The sequence below is a fragment of the Hylobates moloch genome, unplaced genomic scaffold (genome assembly GCF_009828535.3).
Source record: "Hylobates moloch isolate HMO894 unplaced genomic scaffold, HMol_V3 SCAFFOLD_10, whole genome shotgun sequence".
NCBI lineage: Eukaryota > Metazoa > Chordata > Mammalia > Primates > Hylobatidae > Hylobates > Hylobates moloch.
In genome coordinates, this window is record NW_026652285.1 from 34,918,995 (window position 1) to 34,934,733 (window position 15,739).

Here is a 15,739-nt window from a genome sequence, read left to right on the forward strand (position 1 = left end):
TGAAGCCCAGGCTCTCTCTCACGCCCCAGGGTGGTGTTGGTATTTCCCTTCCATTTACCACCCACGTTCCTCCCTTGACCTCTGTCCAAACTCCTCCTCATCTCTCCAACAAGAAGGAGCTCCCAAGGCTGCACGTGGCTGTCCCTTCAATTACTGTTTAGTTCATTTGCATGTGGCTCTTCTCCTTCACCTTAACATGAGGAGGGGAGCCACAGCCAGGGCAGTGTAGTAAAAGCTGAGCCTTTTGCTCTGCTAGGGTGAACTCTAAGTGTGCTTTACAGGTGCTGTTGCCATGCGTAAGCACTGCAACAGTCTTCTCTCCCTGCCCCACCGGCCCCCAACATCCTCCTCCTCTCAGTTGGGTCTTCCTTAGTCTCGATGATGCTGTCAGTTAAGGTGTGGTCAAGAAAATGGAAGCCACTCTAGGTGTTTTGAGTAGGAAGAGATTAATAGTAACACAAGTGTTGGGAGGCTGGGAAGTGAAGGGCACTAAGCCATTGTCAAGAAATCTGGAAGTGCTAGGATTATAGGGAGGCTACTACCAGTGTTTTCTGCAGCCCACAGCCGTGAACTGAGCACTCCTTAGGGGGGCCTTCAAAGCCTTGGGTAGAAATCCACCTCTGCAGATGCCCACGCACCAGCTGCATGCTTTGCTTCCAGGCCAGTGTGATTTGTATGATTGCGCAAGAGCTTGGCTTCTAGTCTGCACTTGGATACTAATCCCCTAATCCCTTCCAAAGGGACCTTGGGCAAGTCCCTTTTCCTTTCTGGGTCTCAGTTTCTTCAACTATAAAAATGAGGTGAAGGGGAAGGAAGACAGAGAGGGAGGAGAACTGAGTTTGTGGCAAATACTCAGGGGTTGGTTTTGTTCAGCAACATTCAGACTTGCTCACGTTCACAGAGAGTAAGCTTCACTTAGAGGATCACTCAGGAAAAAAGAAAAAAGTATATATTGGTTTGATTTTTAAATGCATCTTTATTTTTAAATTTCCATTTCCTGCAAATGCCTCAGTGTCTTGACCTAGTCTTCCCTCTTGCGTTCAAATACAGAAAATGATTATGCTCAGTGTAAAAGAAACACTCAGTGCAGCTTGCAGTCCTTTTGTTTGGAATCTAGCTGATCTGTTTGTCATTCTCAGAGCTGGATTCTTCTTCAGTAACTTCCTAGACATATAAGGCTGTACAACGCTGAAGGATAGAAATTGCTTCTCTTCTCCCACCGGCCCAGTGTAAACACATCCCTGGATAACCCTGACCTGACTGTGCCTTGTGTTATCTCACCCTTTCCCCTTCAGTCCACACAGGCTCCAGGTCCAATATCCTTACAAAGGGCCTGGATCCTTTTTGTTAATTAAAAAGCTGAATCCATCACATTCCTGGAAAATAGTCAACCCTCTGCAAAAATAATTTGTGCATTTTACCTTCAGCTACTGCACATTCGTTCTTCTCTCCAAACCATAAATGTCAAGCACTGTGGAAGGTTCTTTTTTCTTTTTTTTTTTTTGAGGAGGGGTAAATACCTTGCAACAGGACCACTTTGATGAGTTCTGATGCCAGTCACAGCTTAGAAAGTGTCAAGGGTGGGCATGCTGGATAGAATCTAGACATAACACATTTGCAGGCAAAGTCACTTTCTGGAAATAACCATGACGGAGTCAAAGACTCCTCAGAAACCGCTTAGGCCAGTGCTTCCCAAATATGGTTATATATCAGAAGCATATGAGAAACTTGGCCAGGCGCAGTGGCTCATGCCTGTAATCCCCGCACCTTGGGAGGCTGAGCAGGGTGGATCACTTGAAGGTCAGGAGTTTGAGACCAGCCTGGTCAACACGGTAAAACCCCGTCTCTACTAAAAATACAAAAATTAGCTGGGCATGGTGGCACGCTCCTGTAGTCCCAGCTACTCAGGAGTCTGAGGCAGGAGACTCACCTGAATTGGGGAGGCGGAGGCTGCAGTGAGCCGAGATGGCACTGTTGTACTCCAGCCTGGGTGACAGAGTAAGACTCCATCTCAAAACAAAACAAAACAAAAAAGGAAGCATATGAGAAACTTAACAAAAACTTCTGGGCTCCAACCTACATCTAATAATTTAGACTCTCTGAAGGCAAGGTCCAGGAGATTGTTAAAAAACAAAAACAGAAACACAAACAAACAAAAACTAAACTCCCCACTCAATTGTGATGTATAGCTAAGTTTGGGAGCCCCTTGTCTAGTTCTTATCTGAACTAGGATTTGGCCACATGGTTATCTGTCCTTCCCTGTACTCCTCCAGTGATGAGAGGCCCACTGCCTTTCAAGGGAGCCCCTCCCAGCCTTAGCCGGTTCTGCTTTTTCTGGGAGTTATTCCTCTGTATTCTTCACTGGTCTGGCTCTGCCTTCTAGGACCCCACAGATCCTATCTGGTTTTGCCCTTCAGAGATTTGGAGGGCACAGCCTTGTCTTTCAAGTTCTAAAGGGTGAACATCCCAGTTCCTTCAGCTGCTCCTCAAAGGGCACAGCCTCCAACCTTGCCCCATGGGGGCCACTTCCTGTCTGCAGCTGGCCTCTCACACCTGCCACAGTTTCCAATGCACTCTGACATGAGGACTGATACTCACTTTGCCATAAACTCACTCCCTCTATCAATGAGGCCTCTTAAGGATTGGTCAGTTAATCATTAAGTCAATCAATCCTGGAGTGCTATGCCAAGTGCCCAAGGGGAGCTAGGCTGTCCACGTGCTGCGGGGGAGGCAGGAGGGCCTTGGCAAGGGGCTCATGCTGTTGCTGGAGAAACCCGAGGAAAGCATGGGCATCAAGGTGATAAGATGCCAATCATAGTGCCTTCGTGGAGGGCTAACTTTTGCAGCAAGGGCAGTGAACATCCTAAGGATGATATGGTAGCAAAAGATTCCATAGAGTTGTAGCTTAAGGAAAGAACTAAGTGAATTAGTTCTAAGCAGTTGCATGTGAACACCCTAGATCAGTGGAGAGGCAGGGATTTAATACAAGGAATTGGGTGCTTACAGTGCTGCTGCAAGTGCTGGAGGCAGAAGCAAGCCTTAGCCAGACCAGGACCGACTCTCAGGACAATATGGACATGGCCCACCAGCCTCGTGCCTGTCTGAGGCTACTTCGGACACCCTCCTGCAGCCTCCATTCAAAGAGCAGGAAGCCAGGTCAAGGAGCGGCTACAGCCACAGCAGCCAGTCCACACAGCCAGGAAGCTGGAGAAGGGACAAGGAATGCTGCCGCAGAACATCTCCCATTTCTGCTATCCTGCTAGTGCCACCCTACAGGGGCAGGACAATACCCTCCAACGTGTGCCCGCCTTCCACATCCGGCAGAGTACTACTAATTGGCAGCACCTAGTCCACATCCAGAACTCTAACTGCAAATGAGGCTGGGAAACATGGCGGTTAGCTTTTGGACCTCCCCAGCCAGAAGGAAGGTGCAGTGAGGGTGGAGTGAGTGAGATGCGTGTTCAGTGGTCCATCTTGGCAATCTTTATAGTAACAAAATGGAGACAAATGTCCAACAGTTTACCCCTACAACAGAATTCTGTGCCACCTTGGAGAGGATGACGTCATCTGTAATTAGTGATAGGAGAAAACTTCAAAATACAGCGCTAAGTTTTTTAATTTTTTTAAAGCAGCACAACAGAGGTTACTATATGATTTTATTTTTATTAAAATAATTTTTGAAAGATTCAGAGGAAACAGTACTAGCAGGACGAACACCGTAATAATGGCTACCGTAGGTGAAGAGATTACAGGTGATATTTTTCTTCTTTTTTCATCCTTTCCTGTATTTTCCAAGCGTTCTACACTGTGCATACATTCTTTTTGTCCTTAGGGCAAAAATGTACTTTGAAAAATGCCCAAATATAAAATCTTCTTGAAGGAACTGAAGAAAGGAGTAGTGAAAGTGGAGGACAGAAATTAGTGAATCCTGGACAAAAAAAGTGAGGGAGAGGCGAGGCAGAGAAGGGGTTAAGGGGAGTCTCAAGGATGGCAGTCGATTAAGCAGCGTCTTGCAGCGGGGAGAAATGCAAAGTGTAGTTGGGGTTCGGTCTCCGAAAATTTTGCTGTGTGACCTGGGGAAGCTCCTGCCCCTCTCTGGGTATCTCTGTTTCCGCTCCCAAACCAGTGCCTTAGGACCCTAGATCTGAGCAACGTGGACACTGGGCTTGCGGAGACGCGATGGAGGGAGCGCTGAAGCGGTGCGGGCTGCCCGGGGTAGAGGGGCGGGGACCGGGAAAGATCGGGCTGGGCGGGGGAGGAGCGGCCTTGGCTGGCGACAGGACGTAGGCAGCGCCCCAGGCGCAGGCGGAGCCTCATTGGCCGCTGAGCCCCGGGCTGTGCGGAGGCGGGACCTGCGGCCAGCCCTGGGCTGCCGGCTGGACAGAGCTGGGAGGGCCGGAAACAGAACCCGAGGTTGATCCTGAACCGGAGCCCGAGCCTGCCGCAGGTAACTAACGCTGGTCTCCCCTCGGCTCCCCCGGGAAGCCGCAGCTCCCGGCGCCGCGTGGGAGCTTTCCTCTCTGGGCCGCGGCATCCCCATCTGGGGACCGGCCTTTCCGCCGTTGCACTGTAGGACTCTCTCCACGCCGCCTAATCCCATCCCCCGCCTCTGGGTGACGCTACAGGAGCCCCGAGGACACAGACGCCTCCAGAACTTACCACGTTAGCTCGACCTCAACACTCCTGCCCACTCGGCCCACTTTAACAGAGGGCCCCTGACCATAGCCCAGAGGCTTGGACAAGCCCGAAGGTTGCGCCCTTTCCCCCGCAGAAGGGGTGAGGTGGGCGCCGCTGCATTTCCCGCGGATAGAGAAGGTCCGGTCCTTCCCGCTGTGGGTGAACTGTAAAAAATTGCCCATATTCAGGAGGATATGCAAAGCTAGGTTTGTGGAAATCTGGGGTGAGGCTCCCATACTTTCTTGCTGTGTGTCCTCGGTGAGTCCCTGAACCTCTCTGGTGCCCAGCCTTCTTCCAGAAGGGGTCATCGTCAACCCTGACCACCCAGGGACTGCAGAGAGGCTTGACAAATTTCCCGTGAGAAGACGCCTGCAAACTACAAAGCATGATTCGCTGTGAGCTGTGATCTTCCTATCAGCAAGTGGAGGCCCCAGCAAGAACCCCATATAGGCCCCAAGAGTAGGAACGGCCTTGGGGTGGCTGCAAAGGTTTGCCAGCCTTGGCCTATGACCACCTCTCCTGACTGCTTCACCCCTCCAATCCTTACCCCATGAATTGGTGACTCCCCTTTCCCCTACCTCCTTTTGGTCTCCTCACCCTCAGAGCCAGGCCTGTTGGTGGCAAGGGGGCTCTGTCCCAGCATATGGCAAAGTCCGGAGCTAAATGGAACCCTGGGTACCCCTGGCAGATCTGCTGACTCAGCTTCCCCCTGTGGAATATGATGAGGTTTCTCTTCAAATAATCTGATCAATCTTTTATTCTTTAATTCATAGTATCCCCCCCTTTTTTTGTTTCATTTTTTTCCTTTTTTCCTTTGTTAGATGCCCAGGCACGCCACAGTGCCAAGCGTTATCGGTACCAGCTCACATTCCTTTGCTTATTTGGAAAGAAGACTAACTTTCTAGCTCATTACAGACACCGCTTCCCCTTTCTCTCCACTTTCGTTTACGTGCCCACTCTATCTAAAAAAAATCAAATGTTTAGCCAACCAGGATTAGTTTAGATTGTACGATCCGACCCCAGCCAATGGGGAAAGGGTACCAGGGCAGGACTTGCATCAGGAATAAAGGCCCTCATGCCCCCTTGTTCAGTCGTGCTCTCATGGCAACTGGCCAAGGAGGCATCCCTCTGCGCAGAAGTAAAATTTCTTTGCTGAGAATCCTGTGTTCGAGTGTTCAATTTCCTTAGGATTTTGAGCGTTATTCCTAACACCCGCAAGGGAAAGGGAAACTTTCTTGGTCAGCATTGATTATTAATATTATTATTTTTGGATACAGTCTTGCTCTGTTACCTAGGCTGGAGTGCAGTGCACAATCATGGCTCACTGCAGCCTCAACCTCCTGGGCTCAAGTGATTCCCCCCACCTCAGTCTCCCAAGCAGCTAGAACTACAGGCATGCACCACTATGCTCGGCAAATTTATTTTTATTTTTTTGTATAGATGGGGTTCTTGCTATGTGCTCAGGCTGGTCTCAAACTCCTGGCCTCAAGCAATCCTTCCACTTTGGCCTACCAAATGGTTACCAGCATAAGCCACCACGCCCATCACATTGATTTTTATGGGGCCAGGGACTTACATGGAGCCTTGCTTTCCTGATTGAGTTTTTTGTTCCTCTCCCTGCCGAGGGGTGGAAGGTGAGAGGCTGGAGGTGAAGGGACAGGCAAGTGCAATTCCATTTTACTGCTGGGCGGAGCAAGACTCATGAGACACCAAAGGCAGAGAGATTCAAATTGTGACTGAAGAATAACTGCTTCAACTAATCTGAGAACATTACACTGTTTAATTTTCATTTAATATGTATTATATGCGGTTTAAGTTTTATAACAGTAGTTGTTTTAACGAAGTCTACACTCTTCAGAGTTGTAGCTTTTCTTCTCAGCTGCCTCCTGACTTGCTGCACCTCTGGGAAAGCTGAAAAGGGATGCTGAGACCTGTGGTTGGGGGATGCTGGGCTAGGTCAATTTCTGAGGCACCGCCAGTTCTCATGTCCTGAGTGGAGCTTGCCAGGGTTTTTATATGCAAGACATCATTCACCATAACCCCATGAGGCATTTCACATATGGGGGAACTGAGGCACAGAGGTGAAATGAAGCAAGTCCCTCTCAGAGAACAACCGTCTCCAAGTCCCTTTGATTTCCACTGAAGTCTTAGGTCAATTCTTAGACAGCCTTTGTGGCAATTTCAGTGTTTCCTCAGTGTACCATTCAGTACTATGTGGTGAGCCACTGCTCTGTAGCAGGCATACCTCTAGGCTCGGGGACATAGCAATGAATGAAACAGAAAAATAAGTTCCTGTGCTCATGGAGCTTGCATTTTATGGGGGGAGACAGACAAACATATAAGCCCGTAAAGATAGTATTTGGGATGTGAGATAGAGAAGCAGTAAAGCAGGGTGGGGGGATAGAGAGTGTTGGGGTGGGAAGGGTTGCAATTTTATAAAGGGTGGTCAGGGAAGGCCTTGCTGAGACAGTGGCTTTTGAGACCCAGCAGAGGTGAGGGAGTGAGCTGAGGATAGGCGGGATGTGATGGAGTTGGCCCAGAGAGTTCATCAGGGCCCTCACAGCTCTTACAGTCCGTGTTTTTAGAGGTGACAGTCCTTTATGCTGGAATCTTGGAATGTCTGAGCTGGTGGGCCCTTGGGTACCGCCACCTGCCTTCTCCCACCTGTTCACCCTGGTTTCTTTTGTCCCTCTCCAGAGTGTCAGCATGCTGCGCTTCCTGGCACCCCGGCTGCTTAGCCTCCAGGGCAGGACCGCCCACTACTCCTCGGCAGCAGCCCTCCCAAGCCCCATTCTGAATCCAGACATCCCCTACAACCAGCTGTTCATCAACAATGAATGGCAAGATGCAGTCAGCAAGAAGACCTTCCCAACGGTCAACCCTACCACCGGGGAGGTCATCGGGCACGTGGCTGAAGGTGACCGGGCTGATGTGGATCGGGCCGTGAAAGCAGCCCGGGAAGCCTTCCGCCTGGGGTCCCCATGGCGCCGGATGGATGCCTCTGAGCGGGGCTGGCTGCTGAACCGCCTGGCAGACCTAGTGGAGCGGGATCGAGTCTACCTGGCCTCACTGGAGACCTTGGACAATGGGAAGCCTTTCCAAGAGTCTTACGCCTTGGACTTGGATGAGGTCATCAAGGTGTATCGGTACTTTGCTGGCTGGGCTGACAAGTGGCATGGCAAGACCATCCCCATGGATGGCCAGCATTTCTGCTTCACCCGGCATGAGCCCGTTGGTGTCTGTGGCCAGATCATCCCGTGGAACTTCCCCTTGGTCATGCAGGGTTGGAAACTTGCCCCCGCACTCGCCACAGGCAACACTGTGGTTATGAAGGTGGCAGAGCAGACCCCCCTCTCTGCCCTGTATTTGGCTTCCCTCATCAAGGAGGCGGGCTTTCCCCCTGGGGTCGTGAACATCATCACGGGCTATGGCCCAACAGCAGGTGCGGCCATCGCACAGCACATGGATGTTGACAAAGTTGCCTTCACCGGTTCCACCGAGGTGGGCCACCTGATCCAGAAAGCAGCTGGTGATTCCAACCTCAAGAGAGTCACTCTGGAGCTGGGTGGTAAGAGCCCCAGCATTGTGCTGGCCGATGCTGACATGGAGCATGCCGTGGAGCAGTGCCACGAAGCCCTGTTCTTCAACATGGGCCAGTGCTGCTGTGCTGGCTCCCGGACCTTCGTGGAAGAATCCATCTACAATGAGTTTCTCGAGAGAACCGTGGAGAAAGCAAAGCAGAGGAAAGTGGGGAACCCCTTTGAGCTGGACACGCAGCAGGGGCCTCAGGTGGACAAAGAGCAGTTTGAACGAGTCCTAGGCTACATCCAGCTTGGCCAGAAGGAGGGTGCAAAACTCCTCTGTGGCGGAGAGCGTTTCGGGGAGCGTGGTTTCTTCATCAAGCCTACTGTCTTTGGTGGCGTGCAGGATGACATGAGAATTGCCAAAGAGGAGATCTTTGGGCCTGTGCAGCCCCTGTTCAAGTTCAAGAAGATTGAGGAGGTGATTGAGAGGGCCAACAACACCAGATATGGCCTGGCTGCGGCTGTGTTCACCCGGGATCTGGACAAGGCCATGTACTTCACCCAGGCACTCCAGGCCGGGACCGTGTGGGTAAACACCTACAACATCGTCACCTGCCACACACCATTTGGAGGGTTTAAGGAATCTGGAAATGGGAGGGAGCTGGGTGAGGATGGGCTTAAGGCCTACACAGAGGTGAAGACGGTCACCATCAAGGTTCCTCAGAAGAACTCGTAAGAGCAGCTGTCAGGGAGGCCCAGTCACAGTCCAGCAGTTCCACAACCACCTTGACCAATGCTTGCCAAACTGTTTTAAAGCCAAGAACACCCTTTATTTGTTCCAAATTAACTCTTAGAAGAAACCCCACAAATAAAGCAATTCAATCGAGGCTGTTCTATTTAAGTCAGGGATGGGGACCAGGCTCAGAGTTCTACCTATCTGATCCCCAGCCACAGCCCCCTTGGCGGCCCGTGAGTTGCTTCCATGAAATCTTAGGAGTCTCTGAAAGACAGATTAAAAACCAATGTTCTGTAATTTGTAGCTCTTCCTGCTGACGCAGGGACTTTCCCATGGGTTCACTTGATGGTTTAGTGGATCGACTCAACTCAGAACACAGTCTTGGAAAGTGTTAGGGGTTTTGAACTAGGTGGATACCAAATCTCGGCCCCACTCTTCATTGGCTTAACCTAAAAATCAGAGGTGCTTTTCCTTGTCTGTGTGCCAGTTGCTGGCTGTTTTAGTTGCTTGCCCTTCATTTTGCTACTGATTTTCCTTAATTTGTGGGAAGGAGTAGGCAAAGAATATGCTTACATAATTACACCTGTAAAGTAAGCCCAAACACCCCAAATGTCCATCAACTGATGAGTGGATTAATAAAATGTTTCCATGGAATATTCCTTGGACTACTCAGCCATAAAAAGGAATGAAATACTGACACACGCTGTGACATCAGTGAACCCTGAAAACATCCTTCTCAGTGAAACAAGCCAGAGAGATGTACAAGGCTAGGGACTGTATGATTCCATTTATATGAAATATACATACTAGGCAAATCCATGGAGATGGAACATAGATTAGTGGTTGCCAGGGGATAGAGGAGTAACTGTTAGTGGGCATGGGATTTGTTTTTGGGAGGTTTTGAAAATGTTCTGGAATTGAACAATAGTAATGGTTGCACGATTTGGTAAAAATACTAAAAACTATGGAATTGTTTAATTATGGTATATGAATTAATTTTTTTTTTTTTGACACGGAGTCTCACTCTGTCGCCCAGGCTGGAGTGCAGTGGTGTGATCTCGTCTCACTGCAACCTCCACCTCCCAGATTCAAGCGATTCTCCTGTCTCAGCCTCCTGAGTAGCTGGGATTATAGGTGCACGCCATCACACCTGGCTAATTTTTGTATTTTTAGTAGAGATGAGGTTTCAACCATTTTGGCCAGGCTGATCTTGAACGCCTGACCTCAGGTGATCCACCCGCCTCGGCCTCCCAAAGTGCTGGGATTAGAGGTGTGAGCCACAACACCCGGCCGTGAATTAACTCCGTTAAAAAATAAACATATACATTCTGTGAGCAAATCCATTTTGTCTCCATACTGTCCTGCTGCTGAACATTTTATAGAGTGTGGGGGATGGAAGGGACCCAGGTGATCTAGTCAACCCCCAGTCAGGTGCAAAAGTCCCCTCCCCAATGTTTCTGTTTTTGTTTTCTCTTGGATGGGTGACAAAGTGCAACTGTAAGACCCATAGAGAAAAACTCCAGTTCCTGCTCAGAGTGGGCCCATCTTGTTGGACTCATTTCCACAGCCCCCCACCCCTTCCAAACCATACCACCCTTCAAGCCAAGCCTAGCATGGGGGCCACTGTGACATGCTGGGGATTTCCAGAGTTTCAAACCTCAGAGTTCATAATGTTTATTGTTAGTCTTGCTACATTCATTCCCCAACTGATGGGAGTGAAGGCAAATCCAAGCCAGCCAGGCCACAATACAGAAGCAGAATGCTGAGCCTCCCCCTCTCGGTCCATCTTTCTAGACCATGCTGCTTACAAGTCACCTTACATTCAAGTCCCCCCATTCCTGTAAATGCACACCCCAGTCATCTCTGCCTCCCAGGCTCAAGCAGTCCTCCCACCTGAGCCTCCCAAGTATCTGGGACTACAGGCGCTCACCACCATGCCTGGCTAATTTTTTTTTTTTTTTTTTGGTATTTTTTATAGAGATGAGGTTTCACCATATTTCCCAGGCTGGTCTCAAACTCCTGGTCTCAAGCAACCCTCCTGCCACGGCCTCCCAAAGTGCTGGAATTACAGGCGTGAGCCACCATGCCTGGCCCCAGTCAACTCTTAAGCATCCTATAGGCAACATGATGATTTTGTTTATTATCATAACTTGGGTTTGGCTGGAAACTGCTGCTTGAGGGTTCAGAGTCTGTTTGGTTCCCTCACCTCCCTTCCTAGGACCTCCTTTCTACACCATTTGTCTACAGCTAAGGTGACCCTGACACTCCCCCATAGTGCACCTTCTACAGATTTCTCTCGGAGGCTGTTGGCACCTCTGTTGCACAGCAGTGAAAGTTTCTTATAAACAAACGCACTGGGACATGGAAGTGGGTGGGTGGTTGTCTCTAATGATTAATGTGCAACATCACAATATTTTAACAAATCCATTCCTTATTTGTTTCAATACTCCTTAACCAAAGAGGAGCTCTGTAGACAGTGTTCCAGTATGGAATGGGATTGGAAAAGACAATCTTCATGGTCCCTTGTTTTGAGCCCTGAAATTCTGAGAATGAGGAGCCCGTAAGTCAGATTGTTAATAAGCTCAGCTATCACAGCTCCTCCACCCATTTTTAAATTCCTTTAAAAATTATATTTATTTATTTATTTATTCATTCATTGAGATAGGGTCTCATTCTGTTGTCCAGGGTGGAGTGCAGTGGCACGATCATGGCGCACTGCAGCCTCCACCTCTTGGGTTCAAGCAATCCTCACACCTCAGCCTCCTGAGCAGCTGGGACTACAGGCATATGTCATGATGCCTGGCTGATTTGTGTATTTTTTGGAGAGGCAGGGTGTTGCCTCATAGCCCAGGCTGGTCTTGAAGTCCTGAGTTCAAACGATCTGCCCACCTTGGCCTCCCAAATTGCTGGGATTATAGGCGTGAGCCACCAAGCCCAGTCCCCTCCACTCATTTTACCACTGTGCTGAATGCACAGATTTGTGAGCAGGGAGGTTTAACTGGGTGTCCTCATTCAGGCCAGACACTGCCCACCAGACTCACACTTGGGAGATGTTGCAATTCTGGGGCTTCCATCCACTCAGCAAACTCTCACCAAGATCTTCCTCCATAAACACTATGCCAGGCACCTTGCCATGCTACGGAAGCCTCACAGCCGTCCTATAAAGCAGGTAGTGGAGTAGTGGAGTTACCTCCCCACTTTCTTTCAGGTGAGGAAAAGGAAGTGGAGAGGTTTAATAGGGAACTCTTCTGGGATCAGTTCCCCATGAGCATGCACGAGGGACCAGAGAGCGGGGCATACCGGCAAGCACATGGAACCAACCCTCCAAGCCTGGAGAACCCACGGCAAAGCCCAGCAAGCCCTACACATCCAGCCAGCCCCTGTGCTGGATGCATCAGAGCTGCTGCTCAGTCCCACGGATTCTCCTCAGACCCGGGGCCATTTAGGAACTTTCATTTGGGTTGGCTTCATTCTGGGTGTGAGGCTGACCTCTGGTGGCCACCTGATTCATTAATTCACACAAGTAACTCTGGTTTAAGAAAAAACAAAGGGGTTGCGGGGGTGATGGTCCTGCTCTAGGCCTATTGTCGGGGGAAAGAGAATTGAGTAAGACAGTCCCTTCCCTGCAGGAGCTCACAGCTGGGCAGGAGAGACAATTACAGAGCCAGGTGGAAAGTGCAGTGAGAAGTACAGAGGCCATGAGATCATGAGCGGAAAGCAAGCATCTGTATCAAGCACACACGGTGAGCCACCTCCCTTCATGCTTCTTTCTTTTTTTTAATTTTGAGATGGAGTCTCGCTCTGTCTACCAGGCTGGAGTGCAGTGGCGCAATCTCGGCTCACTGCAACCTCTGCCTCCTGGGTGCCTCCTGAGTAGCTGGGATTACAAGCGCACACCACCACGTCCGGCTAATTTTTGTAGTTTTAGTAGAGACAGGGTTTCACTTTCTAACTACCATCGGGGCCATCAGTATTATTCTTCTGCACCTGATAGACATCGAACCCAGGAGGCGTTCAGCAGTGAGTGGAGCCAGGCTCAAGCTCAGGTCCTCTGACTCTGCTAGACACCGCTGCCTCCCAGGGCTCCCTGCTCAGCTCAGGCACAGGCCCAGTGGGAGTGGGCATGGGGTCCTGCTAAATGACTAGCAGGGGACCAGAGAGATAAGGGAAGGATGCTCCTGGAGTCTGAGAAATATGGAAGGTTGGAGGAAGGGCAAGTTTTTCCATGAGCAGGAAAGAGGCAGGGAGGACAAGCATGGGGGCAGGGGGCAGGCAGGGGCTGGACTGTGAAGGGGCTTGTGCATCCTTTCAGAAAGCTCACACTTGGTCTAGCAATGGGAGGATGCTTTTTGGTTTTGCTTTTGTTTTTTAAACAGGGTCTCCCTCTGCCACATAGGCTGGAGCACAGTTGCTTGATCATAGCTCACTACAGCTTCAAACTCCTGGGCTCAAGCGATCCTCCCACCTGAGCCTCCCAAGTAACTGGGCCTACAGGTGTGTGCCACCATGCTGGGTTAATTTTTTAACATTTTGTAGAGAGGGGGGACATCTCGCTATGTAGCCCAGGCTGGTCTTGAACTCCTGGCCTCAAACAATCCTCCTGCCTCAGCCACCCAAAGTGCTGAGATTACAGGTGTGAGCCACCGTGTCTGGCTGCCCCTGAGGGCTTTTAAAGGAAAGTGATAGGATCACATTTGGTTTCTGAAGCTGGCTCTGCATCAATGTGGAGGATAGATTGAGGGAGTTGACCTGGAGTCAGCACCTCTCAGGACATTGTTGCTTGCACCCAAAGTGATGCTGGTGCACCAGGGTGTGGGGTGGGGGCAGAGCCTGGACAGCCAGAAGGCAGGCTTCAGGGCATGATGACAGATGGACAACTTGGCACAAGAGAGGAGAGAAAGTTGGGTAACCTCATGTTTCTGGCTGCAGTAACCACGTTGGGAGGTGGTGCCAGCCACTGCAACCACCCTGAAGTTTGCACGTTTAGGGACACGGTGGGACTCTTACTTATTTATTCTTTTGTTTAACACATTTTATGGAATGTTGACTATGTGCTAGGAACTATTCTAGGGGCAGAGGATACAGCAGGAAACTAAAAAAAAAAATCCTGAACATCCTTTCTGATAGAAGAGGCAGACCATAGGCAAAATAGGTGAAATCGTTAGTCTGTCAGGAGGTGAAGGGTATCATAGAGAACAACAGTGCTGGGAAGGGAATAGGGAAGTGGGTGGGATGGAGTAGACATTGTAATTTTCAGTAAGGTGCTCAGAGGTCGTCTCACCAAAGAGATGACAAAGGAACTGAAAGAGACTGGAGCATGCCCGGAGGCTCCGGGAACACAGGAGAAGGCCAGGTGGCTGGCATGGAGCAAGCCAGGTGGGGAAATAGGACAGAGAAGTCACAGCCTGAGTGGGGGCAGAAGGCTAGTGTTTGGAGGTCACCGTGTGGATGGACTGACGGGGGCCTTTCCTCTGAGGAAGGAGCCACCAGAGGCTTTTGAGCCCGGCAGCAACATGCTATAACTTGTTTTAAAAGGATCACTGGGGCTGCTAGGTTGAGAACAGATTGTAAGGGGAGCAAAATCATTTGACCTTAAGAATGCCAACAAGGAGTGAACAGAGAATGAGGAGGAGCAGGAGGAAGACCCAGGAGAGATGAGGCAAGAAGCCAAGGAAGGCGGGGTACTTTCCTGGGGAGGGAGCCCCCAGCAAAGCCTGAGGCTCCCAAGAGGTCAAGTAGGAGGAGCGCTGAGCAATGTCCCTGGCTGCAGCCACCAGGACTCCCTGTAGACCTTGGTAAGAGCAGTTGGTGGAGTTGGGCACAGAAGCAGACAGCCTGGGTTGAGAGTGTCACTTAATCCTCCCAAGCCCCAATGATCTGTACATTAGTCCTGGAGTTAGGAAGACCCTCAAGGGAAAACAGGAAGTCCTGGTATGAGGCCCTTTGAGAGCCTCTGGTGCATCCCACCTCACTTAGCCAGAAATGTGGACAGAGCAACTTGGACAAGTTGCTCCCAGCCAAGTGTTCTTCCCATGCGTATTGGCATAATGTTAGCCGCCACAACGAATAACCCCCCAAATTTGAGGGTTCAATACAATGACTATTTAGTTTTGCTTATGTAACAATCTAATGCAGGTACCTGGCAAATTGGCATCTTCCTTCCACGTGGAGATTCAGGGACACAGGTTCCTTTCGTCTTGTGGTTCCACCACCTACAATGGTTCTTAACCTTTTTTTTTTTTTTTTGAGATGGAGCCTTTGCTCTGTTGCCCAGGCTGGAGTACAGTGGTGTGATCTCGGTTCACTGCAACCTCTGCTTCCTGGGTTCAAGCAATTCTCCCTGCCTCAGCCTCCCGAGTAGCTGGGATTACAGGTGCCCACCACCATGCCCGACTAATTTTTGTATTTTTAGTAGAGACGGGGGTTTCACCATGTTGGCCAGGCTGGTCTCGAACTCCTGACCTCAGGTGATCTGCCCCCCTCGGTCTTCCAAAGTGCTGGGATTACAGGCATGAGCCACCACACCTGGCCTGTTCTTAACCATTTTTATGTTTTGTATTCCTTTGAAAAGCTAATCAAAGCAACGGACCTTTTCACCATGAAAAGGGTGTACACACACACATGCACAGTTTGCACACTTTCAAGGAGTTCACAGATCTGTGAATCTACCTACAGAATCCCAAGCGGTCCAGAGATCCAAGTGAAAACCCCTGTCTGGGGCCTCAGAGATCTCCGTGTCAGCTGGTAAACGGGGAAGAAAGTGCAGAAAAGGCACAGTGACTTTTTGAAAGCCCTGGGCTCT

General features: G+C 50.1%; 1 protein-coding gene across 1 annotated transcript; it reads left to right on the forward strand.

The window, feature by feature from the left end:
• Positions 1–4,341: 4,341 nt before the first annotated feature.
• Positions 4,342–9,591, forward strand: ALDH1B1 (aldehyde dehydrogenase 1 family member B1). The gene is made up of 2 exons (XM_032164204.2): positions 4,342–4,447; positions 7,375–9,591. Exon 2 carries the CDS (start codon positions 7,384–7,386, stop codon positions 8,935–8,937), a length of 1,554 nt encoding a protein of 517 aa, XP_032020095.1. The 5' UTR covers positions 4,342–4,447; positions 7,375–7,383; the 3' UTR covers positions 8,938–9,591.
• The last annotated feature ends 6,148 nt before the right edge of the window (positions 9,592–15,739 follow it).